Source organism: Rhipicephalus microplus, chromosome 3 (assembly GCF_043290135.1).
Source record: "Rhipicephalus microplus isolate Deutch F79 chromosome 3, USDA_Rmic, whole genome shotgun sequence".
Classification (NCBI taxonomy): Eukaryota; Metazoa; Arthropoda; class Arachnida; order Ixodida; family Ixodidae; genus Rhipicephalus; species Rhipicephalus microplus.
Window position 1 is genome coordinate 70,872,421 of NC_134702.1, and position 25,760 is coordinate 70,898,180.

At 42.9% G+C, this 25,760-nt stretch overlaps 1 protein-coding gene across 1 annotated transcript in view; it reads right to left on the minus strand.

The window, feature by feature from the left end:
- Positions 1-25,760, minus strand: part of LOC119173575 (uncharacterized) — a 40,429-nt gene that overhangs the window by 4,715 nt on the left and 9,954 nt on the right. The window contains exons 5-11 of the mRNA XM_037424385.2: positions 24,163-24,320; positions 22,353-22,478; positions 21,401-21,512; positions 14,383-14,555; positions 10,280-10,533; positions 4,853-4,963; positions 21-327 (exon numbers count right to left, since the gene is read on the minus strand). Of these exons, the coding sequence (XP_037280282.2) occupies positions 21-327; positions 4,853-4,963; positions 10,280-10,533; positions 14,383-14,555; positions 21,401-21,512; positions 22,353-22,478; positions 24,163-24,320 (1,241 nt within the window). The remainder of the gene's footprint in view (positions 1-20; positions 328-4,852; positions 4,964-10,279; positions 10,534-14,382; positions 14,556-21,400; positions 21,513-22,352; positions 22,479-24,162; positions 24,321-25,760) is intronic.

A 25,760-nucleotide genomic window follows, 5' to 3' on the forward strand; every position in this document is an offset into this window, starting at 1 on the left:
AGCGACAAAAGTAGACTTACAAGAAGTGGCTCCGACATCCATGGGCTCCGGATTGGGCGGTCCGTTACTTGTCCGAGGAGGTTCACTTTCTGCGGGGCTGATCTCTCGTGCTTTGCTGCGTGATTTCTTGCCAGTGCGCCGGGCTTTCTTGGGGAGACTGTCTGCCTTTTGCGGAACATCCTTCTCTACCGCATCACCGGCGCCCACACCTCCAATTTGCTTTTTTTCCAGCGAGTCACGTTTGCGTTCCACAACCTGTGCCTCTGTATGGGTAGTATGAGGCTGCATGTCACCCAGGCTTTTGCGCTGCGGTGCCTTTTGGGCTTCCTACAAGGAAAAAGATTTCATTTTCAGAAAAAAAAAAAAAAAAAAAAATTGGCACACCACATTTCTGGGTTCCCTTTTTATGGGTGTCATATTTTAATAAAAATTACATTTATTCTTAATTAAGACATTGGCTGCATGAAAATTGCTCTTGTTCAGTTATGAACCTGCTTTCATTGACCTTTATCAACTGAAACTAAGTTCAGTGTAGATATCTTTGGCTTGAATGGAAAATGCTGATTCTGAAGCCTAATTTACATTCACAGAGGTTTCAAAGCATGGAATATTTAAACAACAAAGAAACAGGCCACTTTGACATCCTCTTTAGCATTTACAATGAATATTCAGAGCTGCCAATAACTAACTGCTCGGTGCAGGGAATGTTCAGCAGAGTGTTGATCTTATGGTGTAATTTAGTGTAAAAAAATTAGCAAGTGCAGTTAGGCACTATTGTTTCAGGTATGATTATGATGTTAAAATGTTAATTAACCTGTGATGCACGCCTGCATAGTCTGTTCCAACCCCATGAAATTCAAGTTTTAGATTTGTACAGTCTGCAAAGGCCGTTTAAGCTCTTGTTTTGCTGTCCAAACAAGATCATGCCTGTTTTACTGTCCAAACAAAAGTGAAGCACGTGCTATTTTACTAATATGACAGAAACATAATGAAATCAGCAGCTTTTATGTTGTGATGTTGTTTCAGCATACACTGCCGAGAACTAAAATAGACAATACTATGGCAAATACGAAAGACATTGACAAACGAAGACGCCTACCGATAACTCATGCCAATGGTGGTCACATGCCATCCAGCTCAGTCTACCACACCAGGGTACTGAACAATCATCAAACAATCTCAGTATCCGAGTTTACTGCCTCGCAAGTGATTGGCCTTAAAAATTTCACGTAAACGCATTGAGCCAGTAAAGCAAATCTTAAAGATCATTCAAGAACAGATTTAAGCTCTGTGAGTCAACTGTGCAATTAAGTACAAGATCGTAAGTGGGTAACTAACGTAACTGACATAGAAATTTCGGCTATGCGTTTTTTCACTGCTTAAGAGACAAGAGACCTCAAAAGACAATAAAAGAGCAGAGTGGGTCAAGGAAGAAATTTGGGTTAAGGATATAATAGTTGAAATCAAGAAGGAGAAATGGACATGGGCCGGGTATGTAGGCAGGGTAACCACTGGTCATTAAGGGTAGCTGGCTGGATTCCCAGAGAAGGTCAACGCACGAAGGGGAGACAGTTAGGTGAGCAGATGAGATTAAGAAGTTTGCAGGTGTAACGTGGCAACAGAAAGCACAAGAATGGGTTGATTGCCAGATCATGGGAGGGTCCCTTGCCCTACAGTGGGCATAGTCAGGCTGGTGATGATTTTTTGCTGCAATCTGCAGCTGAAGACCTGTTAGTAAAAACACGGCAGTTAATAACAGGCTCCTTATTACCGTAAAGTCTCAAATTCAGTTTGAAAGAGCTCCAAAAATAAGCCGCCAAGTGCAACTATCGCAAGCTGGCACGTGCAACCTTCAACCATGCCAGCATACACAACTCTGATGCACTTCTGCATGGAACGCATGAGGAGGTCCTTTTGAACAGGAAACGAGACAGCTGTGTCACGAAGCACAAAACTTTCTATGCTTGCGCTCCGGCCACAGACTTGTGATCTCACTGCATTGCCCTTGCAAACTGTGGGTACTATGATAAATAGATATATAAGTAAATAAATAGTCTGCTGGTACAAATACAGCAAAATAAAAATAGTGGCCGTGACGTCATCATGACTTGTTGCAGCGTGGTTACTTGAAGGAAGTAAGGGGGTCACCAATGGTCCCTTATGAAAGTGTCAATGCTGCGAGGGAGTTGATCGCTCATGCAAACTTCGAAATAAATTTAAAATACCTTCCAAGGTATATTCACTGTTGATATTTTGCAGATATACAGTAGGCTCATAGTGAAACCTGAAGGAACAAAAGAAAAAGTTCTATTTAATAGCCAAGATGTACAAGGTTACAGACTACAAGCACAAAATTGTCCCTTGTCAAGAGTACTTGTTCTATTTAAGCAGCAGTTCTGTTTTAAGAGGTTCCCGTTTACTGAGAGTCTACTGTACGCATGTTTATAGGAATTGGTCCCGCAAGCTATCTCTGCCACGAAATTTTGTTTCAGTACCCCTTTACCATGTAAATTGCTGCAGATCACAGCGGCTCAGCAGAACGAGTTGTCAACTTCTCACGCCTTTTACAGGTAGAAATTTTCCAGTACACGTAGCACCCGGGAACCAATATTATTGGATGTCTCAGTTTATGTCAAGGAACGTCCTGTGGGCAGTGAGAGTCATCTGCTGAGCGGAGCAACAGTTTACCTTGATGTTTGTTTTCACAGACACAATGAATTGCCCTAGCTGTGCTGTGTGCCACGTACCTGCCGATCCGTGATTTGTAAAGCTGAGACATCGTATAATGTTTTTGAAGCATCTAACAAGCGGAATTGCTTCAGCTCGCCGCTGCAATGAGCATCACACTCTCGCTGCCCGATCAACGCTACGATCTATGTGTCTGCGGCTGTAACTTCGAAGACAAACACATTGGCAGAGTTGACCCTAGTCGGTGATCATTCTCGATTTCTTTTTGTTTCTCAACATGGCTTTGCAGGTTGTCCCCGCACAGGAGAATAAAATAAGATTGGCTGGTAGTGTGGTGGCACCTGTTGGAGCAGATATTAACCACTCTGTACACGGTGTGTCGCTAAACTTGTGGTGCAAATGATTTGACGATGCTGTAGCCTAAACCCTGAAAAAACCTCAAGAATCTGTTTCAGGGTCCCTTACAGTTCTACAGCAAGCGCACTGGAAGGGATGGTGCAAAAGAAAGAAATTCCATCAGTATGCATCACAACCTTGAGCATGTGTGATGAAACTCAGTCATCCTTTCCCGTTTTGATCCCCAAGTGCACTAGTGTGCCTACTGTGTAATGTTACACTATAGAGCGTGGCACCAGCACGTAGCTGCACCCCATGACAAGAAGCGCATTTGATCCAAAGGCCACTTTGGTTTATGTTAGCTTTAGTCGATAGCGTTCTATCTGCTGTTTGACGTCAAACAGCAGGCACCTACAGATTCGATGAGTCTGCCCATAGGCCTCTGCGTGGAAAGACAGCATCTGAAAAAATGGCAAGTTCACACTTTGTTTCCGAACTCTCTTTGCTGTGCTCTACTGCAAGGTTTGGCCAAACAGCTCTTCATAGCAGCGTCTGCTTTTCGCGAGATGAGTTTCTTCAGCAAGCCTGAGGGGTGGTACGGGGCCCCAAATGTGGCCATGACATCCACTTTTTTTATCACAATCCGAGTTGCGTGGGTTAATTCATGTGCTTTCACAAATGAGCGGGTAAAAATTTAGCGCGAATGATCGAGCGCCTAATGCATAACCAAATCTCTTTATAAACACGTGAGTGGCCCGAGAACCTGGCAGCATTGGCACACTCGCGAGTTGCGACATAACTAGCGGCTAGCTGTGCAAGAGTCTGCATCCCGGCGAACGATAATGTTACGTGGTCAGCTGCACGTAACAAATATTCTAGCCTCCTTCAGCTTGGCACTGATATAGAACGATTTACAGATGCTGAAACTTGGCATGAAATAAAAGCTCCACTTCTTGCTGCACACGATGTCACGTGATGCCATGGAAAAATGGCAGGCGGTGGGCAGGGTTTTACAGCCAGTGATGTCCAGCCCTTGTATTGCACCAAAATATTCTTTTGTGGCCCACTTTTCAGATATGTAGAAGCAAACTAAACCCTCTACTGCTAGCTTTCACTGGAAACCACGAATTGTTGGGCGACTGCGACATAAGGAAGCGGTGGGGAGGTGAAAATGTACACGTGCCGCCGAATACCAGTTGTCAGAAATTAACAATGGTAGGTTTGAAATTTCTTGACGGAGGGCTTAACTCGCATTGGTTTTCTTTGTGTATGTACCGTACAAAATGGATTCGAGAGCCTTTTTAGAAACGTTTATACCTACTGGCTGCAGTGTTTTGAACTTGTGAATAGGCTACCCCTCCATATAGTATTTTCTGTCTCTTGCAGACTAGAAGTTTGACTGAAATATGTAGAGTTTGAGATCGTCAAAATTGTGTCCTGCTACATTAAAATGCGGTGCCACTGCTTCGGGTGATTTCATTGCTGTGTCCCCGTGACAACTGTTTAATCTAACATTAACAGTCTGTCCTGTTGCACCAATTCATGACAACATGAACATTCGATCATGTAGATAACGTGTGCACTAGTGCAGGTAAAACAAGATTTTGTATGAAGGGAATAATCACTCCCAATGCTGTAGACTAAGTAAATTAAACTCTTAAATTAAGTGGAACTGATTCTTAAATAAAACAACTGCCCCCAACATTATTGGTCTCGCACTGGTATTCTCTACCCTCCCACTCATCTAAACGAAACTTCTCTTAGGTGGAACACATCTTCTTGGTTCATTTATGTTACATTTAACGAGAGTTTGTGATGAGTCACTTACCTCGCACTCCGCCGTGACAGTTGCTAAGCCCCACGGGGCTTCACGTGCCGCAGTCATAGTTTCTCTTGTCTTATTCACCACAAAAGTGACGCGAGAAGACTTCTTGGCGTCCTGCATCACAAGATGAGCGAAGTATTAAGCTATGCCAGAGAAAAAAAGAGTAGCATACACTGGGAAAGAAAATCAGATGTTTGTCTGTGTGCTCTAAAACGCTACTAGGGTGTACTCCAGTGTTCAGGGCAGGGCGGTGTATGTGTTGCGCAAATTGACCTGAAACTGGTACTGTTAGCATCGCCAAGTTAGCATGGTCAAAACGACGCTAAAACTAAATACTGTTTCAAAACTGTTCTTGCTGCCTTCACGATGTGTAGGACTTCTGGGGCGGCTCTGAGCAAGGAAGCACAAGAAGCGCTTGGGAAGTCTGCTGGCCTCCAAAAAACTCTGCTAAGCAGTATTTCTCGAACAGAAAGGACATTCCCGTGGTGCTCCAGTATGGCTCATGCGGTACTGGTATAGTCATTACAGTAGAATCTCGATGATATGAATTCAAAGGGAGCACACAACATATTCGTATCAACTCGAATTCGTATGAACCAAAAACAAGTTAAGGGTGGACACGGGTCTAGAAGGCCAAAAATCGCGAAAAAAATTAACTTTTTGAAGCGGACATTTTCGGAATCTGTACCTATTTATACACTTATCTGAGAAGTTTCTAGCTTCTCACGTCATTATTTCTGGCACAAAATCAATTTATAACATCCCTGTGAGATGAATGTGAATGCGAATTGACGCTAAAATCGCGCTTTTTCGGTGCCGAACTGTTGCCGTTACACATGAGCTACCGTGGTCATTTTAGTCACGTTTGGAAAGGTCGTTCTTCGTCTTCAATCTCCCGCCACCGCTGGTTCGCGTTTCTCATTGATTTTTCAGAAAAAAACACGTCATTGAAAAGAACTAGGACACGATTCTACTGGCTGTTTGGGGCACGTGACAAAACCTAGGCATTCGATTGGCCAAGTGGCGTTTCCGCCGTCTGCTTCACCATTGTGACGCGCACGGACATGCACCATTTTATCATGGCGCTGTCGACTGCCTGCTGCAGTAAAGAAGTTCCGCACCACACTAATTTGTGAAGTGGGTGTGGCGATCGTTCCCTCGCCGTGAACTTCAGAAAGAGCCCCGCTATAGATCAGGAAAACGAGGATGACAAACTAGCGGCGGTCAACGGCTGCCGACGTCACTGAAAGCGGCCATGTTTTGCAGTCTCATTAGTTAGAAGACGGCAAGTAAAAAGCAGAAGCGAAACTACGAGAGATGTCAATCTTTGCAGCGACAGAACGGCAAAACGCGCCGATGCCGCTGGCAACAAGTAGACTGCTTTTAATGACGAGTTCGCAATGATGTCGCGGTCTCCACTCAAAAATAAGGCAGTCTTACATGAAAAGAAAACTAACACAATCGGCACTCATGTAGCCTCGAAATTATGAGCGAGTGCACAAATTCTGTTCGCGACATTTACGTGTAACTCACTGTAGACAAGCCAGAAAACATCGCCGTGTCATTCGGCGGATCGCGGATGACGCGTGCACATTCGTCGCGCAATGGCGTCAGTACTGTCATCGAACAGATAAGCAAGCGGTCTTGTCAGCAGACAAGCACACAGTGACAACTTGCAGCAGGACTAAAAGAAAAAACACGCTCATGCGAACAATCAGTCTGATCACAAGCCCGGTGCATATTAACTAACAAAAAGTATGTGTGCCATGACTTTTTTGTCTCGAAATGGCAAAATAAAGTTGTAACAGTATTATTCTCGAAACACAGATTTTGAACCCTTTCCTTGTTTGCTTGTTCTGTTAAAGTGGACCTAGCACAGTTAGAGCTGTAGCTGTCCTAGGTCCACTTGCATAATGTAGCTAAATGTGCATAAAAGCAATGCTGAGAGTCGGTTTTTAATGTGGGGCTTCAATTTTTTTTTTTAATACAAAATTTTTTGTTCTTGGTTACATGCAATGATCTTTATGTTGCTGTACTTCAAGAAGTACTTGTTCAATTTTCGATCAACTTGGAGCATTGCACTCCTTAAGCTTTCTAGTATCCATATATATGTTAATGACTATGTAATTCTAAGTACATACATTTCTACAGTTAAAAATGTTAGAATTCCTTGTTTTCTCGATTTTTTTCAAAATCACAATTTTGTACACACTGCATGACAATTCCTGCAATAGGTATATCGGAAGCTATCATAGATAGCAGAATAATTCTTTTTGCAGCATGGAGCTATATGTTTGGAGCACATGTCATAGGAACCAGATTCTCATTTCTCTTGAAGCAAATTTTTAAAATTAGTTTTTTGTGTGACCACACCATGCCCACATTCAGAGCTGTAATGTTTACCCCCGAATGCAGAGATGTTACTTGGCTTGCGACTTCAACTTAACTTGAGCAAGTCGGCGTGAAGCAAGCAGCGGACTTCAAAACGCCCAAGTCAGCCTTCGCGTTTCATAGATGCTCAGACTGTCTTGCTTGGTCAAGTCAAGAACGAGCTTCAAAGCAGAAACACGCTTCTCGTCTGCTAACGAGGGTAATAATGAAGTTGTTCGCGTAAGGCATGCATAACATCAAAAAATACCATACGTTTTAAAATAACTATAAAAACGAAGGAACACAGGCATATTCCTGCAACCTGGCTCACGAGGTGACGCGATTTTCATGGTATTTGCCTTTCTGTTCGCCTGTGTGCATGCTTGTAGTGGGCTAGGTCGCAGATATATATGAAAAAAAAAAAAAAAAAAGTTCTGGAAACAAATGTGATTCGTATCCTTTTGTCGAGCTTGGTAAACAAGAGAAAAAGCGGGGGTCAGGACAGGACATTGCCCTCAGCAGAATTCTGTCTCGCGGGGTGCAGCAGTGTCTCGCTGCATGATGGTGGAGCGGATAAAAAAACCCGTGATAGGGGCACCTCTTTTTGGGTGTGTGGAATTTCCCGTAGAGTTGTGCTATAAGCGATGCCTTTCTGAGCAAGAAACAGCGCCCTAGATGGGACGAAAGGATAGACGACGCACACAGACACAGCGCCGAGTCAATTTTGTACCGAAACAGGCGGAAATTGTCGTCGTGTTAAAAAAAAACAGAAATGGCCTTTGCGCTTACGGAACACCTTGGCGTCGTCCCCACCAAAGCTATTAATACCCACGTGTGTGTGTAGTCGACACAGCCTGTAACACCAGGGAACTCAGCCACTTAATAAAAGTACGCATAAATATAGAAAGTGCTGCCGGCTGTGGAAAGCGCACCAGCATTGCGTACAGGTGCTTTGCGATGAGTAGCGTAACTTTTCCTACTGCATGGCAAACTGTCGACCACGGAATGTGGACGAGATTTCCGGTGACTGTTTGGAATGTCACGCGCTGAATGGCAAGCAGATCAGACATGCCCCGCGTTTCTCACGCACAAATGATGCACGAAACGTACTCACAGGTACAGATGAACGCAGGTAAGCGTATCAGTTGTTACTTTGCTGTGTCTGAAAAGCGTGCCCTTTTCGCAAACGGAGGCTGTGCGACGATTGCAGTGACCTTTGTGCGCCCGGTAACTACAACAGAATTGTTCCCATGAAACGCAAAGGCTAGCCAAGACGTACTGTTCTCCTCATTGCAAGATAAGAGCGCGCGATCGAGTGTACACCCCCTTATTCTTTAGGCTGGCCAAAGTACGTGTGAGAGATGAAAGCCACCGCGCGCTCACTGCGCCATCTTGCTGATAATGCTGAAAATAGGATAGTTCCTCTTCGAGATGTCTGCCAACAGCGGTAAGTGGTAGATATAAATAGCTTGCCGTTTGAATCTTGAAGGAGGTACCCTTCGGTGGCTCAGTGGTTAACGCCTCGCATCCACGACGCGGAGGTCCCACGCTCGATTCCGCGCACTGGAGTCTTTTTTTTTTCTTTGTTGCATTTTCATATCTATAGATACGTATACATATACGGTGCATGACATCGACGCAGACAGCAAAATCCAGCTGAGAGTGTCCATATAATTGCTACCGAAATAAAAAAATAAGTACATTTTTAGAATCAGGAGAACAAACAAAGTAAGCATGCCAACTCTCATAATATTCGGTTAAAAGATAGATGAGATATCCCGTAGACCCATGTCCTCCCTTGAAGCTGATTATGGAGATGAACAAAAACTTGATTGGCGTCAACTGCTTCTTGCTATGAAAGCCCACGATGTTCTTTTGAACTTTCATGCTTTTACCGCCTCTCAATAAAGTGCCACGTTTTCCTCACTCATCCTGCTGGCGCTATAAGGCGCACTCACACTTGGCATCAAAAAGAGCGAAAGCGGCAAAACTTATTGAAAATTCACGCGCTTCACCGCTTAAGCGACTGGAAAAACCCGCTGACACAAAAAAAATCATTCCTGGAGAATTCACGTAGGAGAATACAAGTGAAAATGCCAAAGCGGTCGCAAAAGCACGTCCGTGCCTGCCGAAAATGTTCACATTCATTCTGCCCCTTGTATACATGCCGCCGTCGCCACTTGAGACTTTACTTTTGAGCATTAAAATCCGTACCGAGTTCAACTTATTCAACTGAGAAGATATACTAGGTTACACCTTTACAAACAATGTTTTGTAAGGTACGTCAGAAGAAATGACTTGAGCAGACGCAGCGGCAGCGACGGATTCAGCAGGCAGTGCAAAGGCACGTTAGGGCACGCCGACTCCCTGCTGCTGCACCTCCTCCTGCTTCCGGTGTTTGCAGAAATAGCAATCCAAACCATGATGATGAACATGTTATTTTTTTCCCAAGGCAGTGAGCATTGTCGTGCTAAACGGCCAGTTCGCGATAGATCCGACATGAGCCACTGCACCCGCTGACGCCTTGGCCGCCGTCTTGAATGTACGGCTGGTTGTTTACCTCACATGGTTTGAGAGCTAGCGCAGCCGGTGTAGCCAAAGCCGTAGAGGCGATCAGCTGTCGCGTGGCGGCGAAATTGGTCTCGGACCCATTTTTCGCATCGGCCTCGCGGCATGGTTTTCCAGCCACTTTTTCCGGCGACGAAGCAAGAGAAATTCAGGTGAGTTTTGCCGCATTCCCTTCCTCCAAGATCAAGTGTGAATGGGCCTTTCTCCCACAGGCAAGCCACATTGCGCCGCTCGCATGCAGCGATCAATTGCACGTTCGTACCATCCGCTGTTGCTGGAGAAACTGTTCTTATACCGCCAAATCACAGCATATTTTTTATATGTAGTCTATCCGAAGCAACCTTCAAATTCGCATCATCGAGATATTATTATTTTTTTTGTGAAAAACACTTCAGACACCTAGGCTTGATTCAATGTGCCACATTACAACAAAGCGCTTGGCGTAAACGAGACAGTGCTGCGCTTCCCTGGTGCAAATTCATGGCTACTCACACTGGGTCGCGACATGCAGGACTTTCTGGCCGACTGTCTCGGCGGTGTGTCTTCTATAATGGGTGCGTCCAAATCGATGGGTGAAGCAGTTTCCAGAGAAGCGAAGTTTCCGCCTTGTCGCAGCAGCGCGGAAGTAGGAGACTCGAAGGCACGCTCCAACATGGCTCTTGATGGCAACGCTGAGGGGCACTCTGAAGGGCTGAAATCCGCCGGGCCGCTGCGCCTGGCGTTCCGCGAATTCTGGCGCACAGTTTCTAGAAACGAGGAGAAATAGAGAGAACGCACAGACAAAAGCAAACACCGAATGTTGAGCTACAGCCATGTTTGTGACTGTAAGAAGAAATTATTTTTACTGTAAAGTTAACATTTGCAGGGATAAGCAAATAGCAAATTTTTTTAAAGATATGGCAATTAGGTTCAATAACCTTGAATTGAATGCAGAGTGTGTATTTTAAAGAAAAATAAGCACTCTTATTGTTTAATTAGCCCTTTGAGATACTATGTACACAACTGTGTAGACCACCTGTTCTTGCTATTTGTATCGACTAGGAGCTAAAGAAGAGCGACTTATATCGAGCTTTGCGTGTGAATCTTGACTTCATTCTTTAGTGTACTGTCAGACATGATCTCTTTTCTGAAGGCAGCATTACGTCCGACAAGCCAAGCCATCCGACGTGCCGCTTCCCGTGAGCTGTGTGAAAAGTAACTTTTTCTTGCTCAAAATAGGCAAAAGCAAAAATGGACCTGCACCATATTTCCAACCTGACATTTTATTCTATCTATACCAAAACAGAGCATTAATTACTTCAGGATAAATAAATATTTAATTATAGCTTAATTAAGCTTAGTTGCTATAACGCACATAGATGAATATATTATGACAACACTTTTGTTGCAATAGGCTACAAAGCGTCTAGAGATAACTTTGTATCGATTTGACAAATTTACGAGCAGTTCCTCATAGGTGGCATCTGAAAGGGCCAAGGTATGATAGCCTCAAGAACTAGAACTAGGTTTACCTGAACATAGCTCTTTCTCAAGTTTATGCTTTAACTTAACCAGTATCTTTCGAGTCTGCAGCTGTGCACCGCAACCACTGTGCCATCGCAATGGCTATGGAACATTGCGCAAAAACTTTCAGAGACTACCAAATGATTCCTAAAGTACCCACCAGGCAAAGTGAACGTTAATGCTCAAGGACAGTGATGGCACTATATGCTAAACGCAATGAGACACATTGGTCACAAAGAAAGAAAAAAAAAAGAACTTGGAGCTGTTGCACAAGGTCAAGTTGAGAAAGGCAACCTTTTCATAAAACGCTGGTGCAGCAACTTAGAAATATGTATATATATATATATAAGGGAAAGAAGCATATAGTTTCATACAATAATACCTAGAGAGGAATCTGGCGCTGCAATCGTGTACCCACATGGGAATTATAGGGTTAGCCAGCGAACTGTCTGCAAATCCTTTTCCACAGTTCGGGTAGTGGGGTGCACTGAGAAGCGCTGAAGCAGAGCATTTGTTGTTAGAAGGGGCTGAAGATCACTAGGTTTCTTGATTTTCTGTGATTTTGGAGCTTTAGAAGTCGATTTGACAGTTTAAACAAAGCGTCGTGCACTCACCGTTGCGCAGATGTAGCGCCTCATGCCAGTGCAGAATGTTGGATCGAGCTCATGTTTTTTCACAGGCACGTCTTGCCTAAACTTGTTAGAATCGACTGCGAAACGACGGCGAAGCTAAGCAGACACACCGGCATGCTTCTCCAACTCGACTTTAGAACAAAACGAGACGTGCGTTTGGGGCACATCACTTGGACAGATGCAGCTGGCATTGCAGCAGAAGAAACGTTAAGCATTTCTCTCTAGATATCGCACAGTTATTTTCAGAAATTGATAATACATACTTTTGAGTGAAAAAACTTCATGTTTGTTGCCAAGTTCTGTAAAAATATTTCATTATACCTTAATGCCAAATTTGGAATGCAATGGCAGAATAATGCACACCATGGTGATTAAATTTCTTCAAGTTTCACTTCTACCTCATGGTTACAAAAAACTTTTGTGATAAAGTTTACTTACAAAAGAGTGAAGCAAGTTTAATTTAAATGTACCTTCATTTCACTTTGTTTTATACTCGGCAAAGAAGCGTTGCGAATCTCAAGAACGCAATCCATCCATAGCAGATCCGAAGCCTGTACTTTCCATCATTCGCATGGGGGTACACGTGCCGCTGAAGGAGCCCGCATAAACACTAACGCCAGATTTCTCTCTAAGTATTATTGAATGAATCTCTATGAAAAGATACTTAAAAGGGCCCTGAAACACTTTTTTGAGTAACCATGAAATTAATGGTAAGCAAAAGCGTATTGCCTCAAAAAATCAACGCCGCAAAAATTTTAACAATCTGTCCAGTACGAGTGGAGTTACAAAGATTTGTCACAAGCTGCAATTGCATTCTCTCTTCTCTTGTCCAGACGAAAGCGCTGGAAGCTAAGCAAGGAGATATGGGAGAGGTAAACAAAAACATCACGCACGCCTCCTGACCTTGAGCACTTCCTTTTTTTTCTCCGAATGCGCGCGTTTTTCAGTGCGATCACGGACGCACGCGTGGACAAGTAGCGGCCTCCCGCGGAAATCTCTGTGATGACCGAGCGCGACTTATAGATGGGCTTACTAAGAGTGATTCTTGGGCTTATTCCGTGATTTATCGAGAGAAAAGAAAGCGATTTTTAGCTGACTTTGATAATTTATTACGAATTCCACGCCACGTGCTGCGCTATAATATTTGGCTCGCATGTTGTCGGTAGCCTATACTACCGATCTGCAGCGTTTTCTTGCCATGCTTAAAAAGTGTCCCAGGGCCCCTTTAAGGGCTAGTTTTTTTGTGTGTTTCGACACAATATTAATGAGATCTAACAGACAATAATGGCAAGAAAAGTATAAAGGAAGTTATTAAACCAAATTGTCATGTAAATGTGAAGAAAGAAAAGTGGGTGAAAAGATAACTTGTTGTGGGCAGGAACCGAACCTGCGACCTTCGAATAATGCGTTCAATGCTCTACCACTGAGCTGCCACAGTGGCTATTCTCCCAGCCACTTTTTTGGGCCTATATGTGAATTCAGAAGTAGGAGTGACAGTCAGCGCCATCTATAAGCCAAACGACGAGTGCTGCAGCGGCTGCATTTCCGATGGAGGCGGAAATGTTGCAGGCCCGTGTGCTCAGATTTGGGTGCACGTTAAAGAACCCCAGGTGGTCTAAATTTCCGGAGCCCTCCACTACGGCGTCTCTCATAATCATATAGTGGTTTTGGGATGTTGAACCGCACATATCAATCAATCAAACGACGAGTGTGAAAACACTCTTATGCGCATGTTTGGCATCCCGCAGCACGTGAACTCATTAAGAGCGGGCAGCTGACCAATTGTCCCTCTTATACAACCTAAACACACAAAGTCTGCCAGTATGAGACCCTCGTTAATGAATAAGGGAAAGAAGAGTGTACTTAAGGGCACGTTTTTCCGTGTTTTGACACAATATTAATGAGATCTAACAGACAGTGTTGCCAAGAAAAGTATGGAGGAAGCTATGTACTTTTTTCCCCTATATATATATATATATATATATATATATATATATATATATATATATATATATATATATATATGGTGGTCCAGCCTTCTTCTTCCGAAGAAGACTGGACCACCAGCCGGAACTGTTAGGATTAAATAAATCTAAATAAATAAATAATTGTTTTGTTTCCTATGCTGAACTACTCTCGAAGTTTATAATATTTATTACAAAAGCTAGAAGAAGCTCTGTTCATATATATATATATATATATATATATATATATATATATATATATATATACACATATATGGGTTGGCCAGTGAACGGTTGTGCAGCGTGAGCAGTTAGTTTTTATTATTTTATTATCAAGAAACTCAATAGCAAATGCTGCCTGCATCAGCATTGTGAAGCGAGAGAGCGGGAGCATAGGAGAGGGGGATGGGATGCACATACGCCGTAAGTGTGGTCACACCGCATGCACATCGGAGTGAACTTGACCATAAGATGCTCCGCATCTAAAGATACTGACCTGCCTTTCTAGGCCAAGGCTGCAGAGGAACATCAGACAACCTTGTCCGCTGACGTGTTTGCAAGGGGCTGCTGTAGAAATCTTCAAAGAAGCCATTTGTGTCCTTGCAAGTGACGTCCGGAGTCCGTGGTATCTTTGGCCTGTAGCTGAATGCTGCAGAGTACTCAGTCACGCTGTGCAGTAAACAGAAAAGACGCGTCTCCACCATGATGCAACATTTCGGAAAAGAAAAAAAAATTATAACAAACCACTTCTGAATTCATGCTGTCTTGCATCTGAGCTGAACTAATCACCTTTGATTATACAACAATATGCCCAACTTTGCCTTTTTTGTGCTTTTTCTTATGGTCATACAGATGCCAATAAAGTTAAACCCCTTTATAAGAGGCGTGCTCTGGGCAGCAGTTCCCATCTTTCTTATGAGATGTCTTTTATAAGCAGAGGACCTTGTATGCATTTTCTTATCAACCCGTGTTTTACTGTAGGCATACTGGCATCTCTTATACCCGTATGTCTCTTATATCAGTGTCTCTTATAAAATGGTTCGACTGTACACAGCTGGACCTCTGTATGATGAAAGCTATTTCGAGAAACCAAAGTGTTTTATTATCTGAATATTGACCCTTTGAAAAGCTTGTATTTTTCATAACCCTTTCACGTGCAAACTATGACGCACTGTCTTTGGATGCATCCAATTTACATAAAATAATGTTAAGATGTTCAGTATTACATTCTAAAAAAGAAAATAAAGCATTGTGGTGTTTTTCTGAGAGTTTCAGCAATTACTTGTAGATAAACATGTAATTATCTTACAGACAGACATGTTTTGTTTGGCATAAAAACAATGAAGCCATAGACTCTGATTGGGTGCATATTTGGTAACTGGTTAGATTCCACTTTCAAGGAGAGAAAATCAATACTTTCGATGTCGGTTCTGGAACACTGCATGACATACTACTTGTTGAACATCGTAGTGCCTTCACCAAAGTTATCAGCAACAGTTATATGCAGCACACTGGGATTAAGTCAAGGCGTATTGACTCTTCGGAGGGTTATATTCCTCTAGTGACCCAAGTACACTCAAAGCTCCTTGTAACAAAGTTGCATCTTACCAAAAAAATAGGTTTGTTATATTCTGAAATTCGTTATACACTCAGTACTAGATATAGTGAACCCACATATAACAAAACGTCGGTTATAACAAAGTGAATGAAGAATAGTCTGGCAATAAATACAGCGTTAGGAATATAACTTTAGCACAAATTTTCAGATATAACAAACTTATTTTTGTGTAAAATGCAACTTTGTTTTAATGAGGTTTGAGTGTAAATGTATACTGTTAACATTATATATTTATTGTAAGACTACTGTCCGCCTACTTTGTTATAACCAATATTTCATTATACCGGGGTTTATTATATAAAGGTCTGACAGCATCATGCACTTTTTTTTTTCAGCAAGTTGACACAACTAGCACAAACGAGTTACGCAAACAAACGTAGCCACCGCCAGTGAAGGGGATAATTTAGTGGAATAACTTTGTGCAGCAGTTATGATTTTAACAGCTTTACAAATTGCACACATGCACGCAGCCGATGTTTGACAAATGAAAGATTGGTAAACACTGATCAAGAGAATCTGTAGTTTGCAGGCAACACTTTGCTTGAGAACATTGTCAACAGGCAGCAAAAATCACCAGCGAGAGTAATGAAACATGAAACTACTGTGCGGTGAATGTACTGCTGCTAGAGTGTGTATGTTGTGGCATCTGCATCTATACAGGACCAATATTAAGTGCATGCAGATCTAGCGAGTTGAGGCCACTTGTTGTCACTGTTAGCCAGACAAGATGTACACTGCACACGTGCACGGTAAAGAGCAAAAAGGTATAAGTAGATCCCTCTCTTCGGACCCTACAACGAATGGCATATGTTTGGGTACGTATGGTACAGCAAACGTCCTCGTGTAAGTTGCGGGCATAGTAGGCGGTGCACTGCGATCAACTAGCTCACGACTATTGACTCCACACAGCCGCAGGTACATTATTAAATGGAGCAAAGTCAGTTTTTTACAAGCACAAACGCCAGGAAAAGCCACAAGAGCTGTCACCTCCTCCGTCATACCCGCTGTCATACGTACACTTAGACCGCATTATTCTCATTATAACGAAGTTGCATCATATACGAACATTTGCAATATCCTGAAATTCATTATAAAGGCATATTACTAACACTATATAGTTCAAGACTATTGGTAATTTACTTAATTATAATCAACATGTCGTTATATCAGAGTTCACTATATTGAGATTGCAGCGTAGTTTCAGAAATCATTATTAGCCACAGTACACTACTGAATGGTTATGCGAGAAAGCTTTTTTTTGCGTCTTCAGACTTCAATTTTCAATATAACAAGCAGTTACACTTCTCTGCTCTTCGCTTCAGTTGTCATTGTATGGTGTGTGTACAATAAGATTCGGGATTATCCTAGAAATTCTAGAGGTTATCTTCAGTGCCGACTTATGGGCAGCTTGACTTAAGGAGGGGATGGAGGGCAAAATTAAATGAAAATGCAATTTTTCAATTTTCATAGCATGACATTTCAGTATTACTGACAAGTGCTTCCGCAAAGTTGCATGTATTTATTCGCGGTTGAAAGCATTTAAAAATGGCCCTAAACGCACCTTATCTTGCAACTGCACTGCGGCAATTTTAACTTTAAATGGCGTTTTCTCCAAACACTACTTTTCGTAAGACAAAGAACATTTTCTCTTTAACCACATCAGCTATCAAGTGTAAACTTTTGTGACTTCTTTCTGATAACACGCACCCTTATTGAAGCAAAAAAAAATGTTGCCCCCAGAATTGTATTTTCTACAAAAGCTTTTCCCCAAGAAAAAAAAAAGCACTAAAATTCTAGTCAGCAAGCACCTAAATTTTTTTTTTTTACTGGAGAATGCTTATGCCTATAATTATTATTTTGGTTCAGAAAGATACCCTGAGCATATGTAATAACCAGAAAAGATTTCAGCATTGTACTTGCTAAATTTTGTTCACAAATGTTCCTCCGAAAAATAAGAACAATAAAATGAATATTTTTTTCACAATTTTAGAAGGACTTTGTAGCTTCTTGCTAGATTTACAAAACATCTAGTCAAATATCTATTCAGGCAACCTGCAGAATTTTGCGGGGTTTGCTTCAAAAGTAACGTGGCGGTGGACAGTAGTAGTTGCACACACCTCTGTTTGCTTTCCATCCCCCCTTAATGATGTTTGCAACATGTACCGTATTTACTCGAAAATAGGTCGGACACGAATATAGGTCGACCCCTACTTATAGTGTTCTACAAGAGGAGAAAAAAATATTCTAATATAGGTTGACCAATGTTTTTTGAATTTAGAAACGGACAAATTGAAATGCAGCACACCTTAATTTACACAACCTAGCTCCCTAACAGTTGCCAGGGCCGTCGTCTTGTCAGATGTTCAAAATGATGTCATCGGATTCATCGCAAGCATCCACGACTTCCCAAACGACGACGTCCTTGATGCCACCGATGTCAATTGCTGGGTCGCGAAAGGCATGAAGCCGACATTTGCATGCAAACAGACGGTCCCACTGCTTTTGGCAACCCCTAATTGTCTCATTTACACAGAACTAGCGCTGCACGGCACAGCTGTATTGAATCTTTCGTAAAACGTATCATTTGGCACTTGAATACACCTGTGTAGCTGTGCCAACATGACATCGACGCAAGTATGCACAACCAAATGGTGGTGGTGGTGGTAACCAGAAGAAGGAGCCTAATTTCTGCAGCCCTGTGGAGAGCACGGCGCAAGCGCCTATAGCGAATGCAAACCATCACCCTGTCGCGCCGATCGTACATAGAAGGAGGCTATGATAGAACTAAGGAGGAATAAAAAAATTGCTGGAGTGGAAATGATTGCCCAGGAGTGAAGCCCTGCCTATGGCAAGATGGCGGCTGCGGCGGCTAATTTACTAAGGGCATGATAAAGTATCACCGTTCAGCAATTAAGAATGGAGTGTTTCTCTCGCACACAAAACGAGTTTAATCTGGAAACTTTTTCGGGTCACTTAGTGCTCCAAGTGCGTCTTAGTGTTACCAGTATTACTTTGTAAGCCTCTAATTAGAGACAAAGTTCTTGGAAATTCAGTAATTCATACTCGTTTTGTGTGTTATTTCGTTGAGAACAACTGTATTTTAATAAAGATCTAACGTAGCATTTACATTAACATCTCAAAGCCACTTGATCTTTAAGTGGGCACTACCAAAAAAAAAAGCATGTTTCCACCATCTTGGCCATGGCAAAAGCTGGCTTCACTTCTGCTGGCAAGGCATTGCGGGAGCTTTCACTCCAGCACTTTTTCTTTAATCCTCCTTGGCAACGCCTCCTCTAGAAAGATGCCTGCGACATCGCACGCTTTCCCATGGGGTCGGGAGGTTCCTTGTAGTTCAGTGCTTTCTCCGCAAGGAGCGCTCGCAGCCGACACTACTACTTCCGCTTGATTCGGAAGTGACGCCATCACAGAGACACGACCGTGTTGCCTCCGAGACGGCAGTAGACATTGCTTTAATCTCAGAGGCTACAAGGTTTAAAGCGGCCACCACAGCGAGCGCTCGCAGCCGACAATGTTTGGTGCAGCAGAGGAGGAGAGAGCAGGAGAGGTCCTGCAACCAGCGTTTCGGCTCAAGTCGCAGGCATCTTTCTAGAGGAGGCGAGGCCTCAGGCCAACAGTGCGGCTGGGCGCCGGAAGGCGGTCTAAGGACTAGAGACTTCACGGCCAATACCTAGGGAAATTGTGGGTTTAATCGCAAATACCATGGAGCGGCTGCATTCAGGGGGCGATACCTGGCTATTGCATGAATAACTTCTTTCTCAATTACTTTGATAGTCGTAAAGAAGGAAGGGGTCTTTATTTGAGATTTTATGGTATATAATGTGCATATGCAGCAGGAACCACTTGAACAGCGGGCGCGGCAATTGAACGCCACTAGCTCGGCGTTTTACAGCGAAAGCTGTCATGAGATCACAACTCGGGTCACGCGCAGTTGCACGTTGTCCACCGTTGCCGCCGACGATGTTCGTTAAAAATTAAAAAAAAAAAAAAAAAACCTTGCACCACTGACACAGTGAGGCTTGAACCCGGGTCCACTGGGTGCCAGCCTAATATTCTACCACTGAGTTACGCCGGTGCTTGTAACTTTTTGTCAAACTTGCCTTAAGCAGGCATGACCTAGCACCAATGGCACAGTGGGGCTCAAACCCGGGTTCGCTGTGTGCCAACCCAGTATTCTACCACTCAGCTACTCCAATGCTTGTGACTTGTTGTCAAACTTGCCTTAGGCAAGCTTGATGTCGGGAAAGCAATTGCGTTAATACGACTTATAAAGCGTTTTACAACAGCGAAAGAACAAGCAGTCGTTGCACTATGCGATTAGCGTAACAAGTGTGCCGTCCAATGCTCCAACCCAATACAAAAGCTTGTTCTTTTTTCCATATCTGTGGTGCATACCCACTTCAGCCATAATTCTTCATCGTCGTCAACCACTGCATGGACAATTAGATTGAAATTCCTAGCAAGTGTTTAGCGGATACCACGCTTCTCAAAAGAATGACGAAAAATAGCACAGCGAATGCCGGCCTAGTACCCAAAAGTTTATTAATAATGTCCTAGTGGGTACAAAGCAAGTGTGCTTGCAGTAGTTACCCAATAAATGTTTTGAAAAAGCTCTCAGAGGCCGCTCTTCTAGCTTTCCCTGTGACTGTGCTGCGCCTACCGCGCAGGCCCGGTGTTTTTTGGTTTGATCGTGAATATAGGTTGAGATTCTTTGGTCACGAATATAGGTCGATAGCTGGTTATGAACAACATTCTCAGAAAAAAAAAAAAAAAGGTCGACCTGTATTCAAATAAATATGGTACATAGTTTCATTAAAAAACTTGTTATTACTGCGTAACATTGAGGTTTGACTTAAGCATTTCAATTTGCTTCAAATTCAGGCCATAGCTCATTTCAAAGGAATACAAAGAGTTGCTTAGTCATTAAATAGAGTGAGATAAATATCTAGAGCCCAATTTTCTCGATCACCCTTTCTTCAGACCTTGCATTCTATGGAACCATTGTACATTGCAAACCAATGACTGCGGCCACAGTAAACGACGGACAGATAAATATTTTATAGTTTATGTGTGCCGTTTAACTTGAAACACGTATCATTTCAGCTATGAATACACACAGCAGAATGCCTATCGTGTCGATACAGAACAAAGACTTAATTCTTTCAACAAATTTAAATCAAATTTCTACTATTTGCTCAGATTTGGGGGATAATTTTTTTATGGTTTGAGACCCTCAATTCTATGACAAACACTGCAGTAAGTTTCTGTTCCTTGCAATTCCATTCTGTTTAGCTTCCAGTTCGCGTGATGGGACACAAGCAGAAAAAAAAGCGCTCAGCGTGCAAAAAATCTCTACAACTTATAATGAAGCTGAGTCAAGACACCACAAACGCCTCCACTTTTTCTCTTGTGTCAGTGTTTGCATGGCTGCAACTTCACTTATATCTCATATACTCTATGCAGCAAGAAATTTGCAAGGCAGTAAGGTCTGAAAGTATTGTCATTTAATGATTACTTAATCTGCTGAAGGGCCCCTTGAAGAAGGCATCATCATTGGTTCTTTCAGAGGGTCTTTTCTGGTTTATAAAGTGTATACACAAGGCAGAACTTGATAGATAGTGCGAATACATTGTTCATTTATCTTAACATTGTTTTTTTTTTTATATGAAGATGTGCAACCAACTGGCCTATATTTATTATTTTGGTTCAGAAAGATACCACCAGCATATGTATTAACCAGAAGAGATTTCAGCATTTTACATGCAAAAATTTGTTCAGAAATGTTTTTCCCAAAATAAGAACACTAAAATGATTATTTTTTTTTAAAGTTTAAGATTGTTTTGATTGCACTTAGGTTTCACTGCAAGGTGCAACATACCTGGGCCCTTGGACCTTGTCTGGAGGTGGCAGAACTACAGACTCTGCACACACCACAGTCTTCTCCTGGCCTGTGACCTCTCGCAAAAGGATCGATGCTTGCTCGTCGACCACTGTCCGAGGGGGCAATCGAAGACAAAAGAAAAAGAAAAGTTATGAAGTGAACAGAAAGTCAAAAGAAAAAAAAAAAAACTTGTATTCAACAGTCAAAAGTTGCCAATCACGATTGCAACACAACTGTGCTAGTACAGTCCAAATGGATCCAAAGCATCTTTGTACATAGCACACTTGCAAAAAAGTGGGTACATTTGGGCAGGTTTGTTCGTAAATGCTGGGGAAACGGCACGAAAACAGGTTGCAATGCAAGAAAATAAGGTACAGCATCGACCTTTGGCAGCAATCACCGATTGAACAAGTCTTCATACTTAGCTGCAAAGCTGTCAAAGAGCTCTTAAACCACGCAAAGGTCGAAATTTCGTTGTGGTGTCACAAATGTGCAAAGTCTACCACAAATGTGTAGTTGTGAGAATTTTTCAAAAAACGCTGTTAATTACCCAGTTACACATATTAGATGATGCAAAAGAGGTCATTGCTTTTTTCCCTTTTTTCTTTGCTGTGCTTCATTTGTAGGCTTTTCTCGACACCTGGCACGAAGAGAAGGCATCGATTTTTTTGAATTTGTGGGGAACCTGCAGCTCGTTCCCTGATCAATTCGGCACTGCTGATTGTGAAAGAATTCCAAACTCTATATGCCCATATTCTTGGAATGTTAAAATAACTATTGAAGCTGGTTTAGGGGCTTTTTAAGCCACCATGATAGATAACAACAAAAGAAAGGTCTAGTAGCCCTTGATAGCTCGAAGAGGCTGCTTGGAAACAAAGGAACCGGGGAATACGGATGGAGTACCTATTACCCCCTAGAGAGGAGCCAGCAACAAAGACCGGCAGCCCACCTTTAAATGTTGGCACTGCCGAATCTGAATCCCCGTCAACGTCGGGAGCTACAGGCGTGGTGGCCAGGAGGCTGCTGCGCCTGCCCGCTGCCGATCTCGTGCTGCGGGTTTTTCTTCGAACGGTGACTGCACATGGTTTTGAAGTGTCATGAATTAGTTTGGCCCGTAACAAGTCTGAACTTCAACAAAAAATCTGCCAAGTCTGATGACTCGCCAAGTTGGCAAAGCTTTTATCTAAGTCATGCATAAAAAAAAAAAAAAAAACCACCAAGAGGTTGCAAAATACAACCCTTCATCACAAATAGATATTTCAGTTCTGAAAGTTGCACCTGTTAGAGCATTTAACCGTTTGAGTGTTTGTGCTATACACGTACGACAGTGGTTTTCAGTCTCGCAGTGTCTCTGTCGTAAGTGTATGCTTTCGCCCATCTGCTTGAAATTTTATACTGCAATGACGATGCGTGCTTACTCAGATGAGCTTAGGACTTGCGAGAAACTTTGCAAACGATTGTGTTACCTCAGTACAAAGATAAACCGAACCGATCTCGAGCGTCCACATGTCGCACGGCTTGCTGCAAAGCCAATGGACAACGCTCTATTGTGGTTTTCAATTTTACTGCGCGATCACAATGAAGGCACGTGAAACTTGATTTTTAACTTTATCAGCACTCCCATGCAGCGGCGGCGGAAATTGACTTCCATCTTCATTGGTGCTGCTCTTAGCTTGTTAATCACTGACGCTCATGAAGTATTCTCTTATATAAACGAGTTTACCAGCTTGGTTCGTGGCAGCGACACGCAGAGAAGATTGTTTGCCAGCTCAAGTCGTGACTCCAGGAAGAGAACGGAGATGCGAGATGTGTGCAGATGAGGATAAGGCACTGCGCATCAACCAGTGTTACAAAAAATACCATGCTTTGCAATACTATTGAGCGTCTTAATGTTCTGTGATTGCCGACACCAAAAAACAGTTCCTCACTTATTTTTACAAGTTTTTCCAGACCTTACACATCTCGTACATTCCAAAAGTGCAATATGACCGCTTGTGAAATTTTTTGACACTCGTACGGTTAAGGCTTGCAAATATCCTATACAGGAATTAACAACCACCGAGAAATCTTAACGTTTATTAGAATTTTGTCTTACTGGAAAAGTTAGGAGGCATATTTTAGACGAATACAGACTGCAGAATTGCATTTTTTTTAATTGTTTAGAGACAGTGCTAGTGCACAAGCTGTTGTTTTTTAGGGCTCGGTTGTTAAACTTAAGCGCCTCAATTCCTTCAATCTAAGCGACACGGCATGAGAAGATATGTTGGAACTGTCGTTCTTAACAGCCACTGCACATTGATAGTCCACTCTGCATATTCTTGTGCAGAACGTGCTTAGCTTTTACAGTGGCAGAACTGTACAGGCTGGCTGGTCGCTAGACGGCTGCTGGTTTTGCACGAGGTCTATTCTTCAATGCCCAAAACTCCCCTATTGCCGAGAGAAGTGGCAGTACAAATCGGAAAAGCTGTGAGAATGAAAGGCTGGCCCTGATGTTGCCTTGAAGTTCCACACCAGCATGCGGTAACAATGCAAATTTTTTCAAGTGCCAGTTGGACAACAGAAGATTTTTCTTACCGGTTAGGTATAACCGCTCGGGTTATTCTGATGTGCTCGGTTTAAATGCACAAAGACTGTGAGCAATACTTGGTGTGCAGATCGCACCTCAGTGTTTGAGAAGCTTCATGTTTGTAGTAGATCATTTTGTTTAAGATTGCGCACAGGATACATCGCAAGAAAAGTGCACCTGAGCAGAACGCTACCTTTCGAGCACGGGTCGACCTCTGGATCTTCCTCGATCATGGCAGAGTCTAGCGGGTGTTCCGACTTGTCAATCATACTTTCATTTTCTTCAGGAATCACAGTGACATTATTGAAGTCATCGTAAGTCTGCCTGCCTGGTGGATGCAGGGATTGCCTCCTGTGCAGAAGTCACCAGCGCCAATAGCAGTGAGTATTTTTGAATGTCTAGGCAAATACACAATAAAAATGGGCCGTCTCGAAAAGAGTCTTCAGACCCAGCAATGTCAAGAGGTATATCTGAGTTTATTGGCACGAGAGCTATAGCCAGAAGATGGCGCTAAAATATTAAATTGTGCTTGTGCACATATGCAAGCATATATACAAACTTGTGCACAAGCATACATAAGATAGATTAGGGAAAAGAGAGAGAGAGAGACTTGGCATTTATCACTTTAATGGGTCACAACACGGTAGACATACCAATATCAGTTGCATTGTAACTGGGAATAGCGGGCCCGTTAGGGTTAGTCTTGGAGAAATTGCAAAATAAGTGCCGCTTCAAAACCTATTTCACCGACAGCAACCACCATTCTGGCATATGTTGTCCATAGAAAAATGTGCTAGACCGTAAAATAACTTCAACCAGAAGAAACTGGAAAAATATACTCCTTTTAACAGGACTTTTGTTTACCGAGAAGGCTATGCTCATAGGGGTACAACCCTTAAGTACCCACGCATAAACCACTCAAAAGGTTTGATGAATTTGGAGCTAAAGTTGAGAGGAAAAAAATGTCGGAAGCTTGCACTGCACAAAGTCACAGAAAGCTTAGCACAGTGAACCTAATTGGCGCTCAGCTTGTTATGCTGCAGCATGGGAATCGCAACACCAGTGGCGATGTAGTACGCCCGGCCGAATCTGGAATACATGCATGGCTTGCCACTCCAATGCCGTCTCCAAGCCCCCTGTCCTCTCTCTCCTCTAATAGTTCTGCACATCCGTGGTTACACGAGGAAAACTGCAGTTATCCGTTGCTAGGCAACAGTGGGCGCATTGAAACTCTGCTCTGCACATGCGCAGCCTGTGTCAGACCACCTCTGGCATGGCAAACTCAGCTGCGTGTGGTGTCTTTGTTGGTAGGTGAAGATTAGCTAGGTGCATTCATGAATATGCCAAGTATTGCCCAGCTACGCTGGGGCTGATTCCTGGGCAACACCAGGAGAGGTTTTGGGGTGACGACAGACATTATACGCCGAGCTAGAACAGCTTCCGCTGTTAACCCTTTCACACATATGTACATTGTGAGCTCCAGCTCTAGAGATGAGAGATAGCGGGTTCAAGAAGAGGGTCAAGCAACCTTGGGTGTCAACCCGCAGTTCCCGGCGAAAAACGGAGAGCACCGAACGCGCTGCTTGTATGCAGTCTTCTTTCTACGATTAAAAGCTTTTCCTCCCTTTCGGCCCGCCTCGTCCGCTCACAACACAATTTTGTACACCACTTGTTTTTGTTATTTTTATCAACTACGGGACGAGAAAAAATGAGACATATCACCTTGGAATGAATTGCACTTTTTGAAAAATAAATTTGCATTCATTTAACTTCATTCCGCTGTGTACTGTT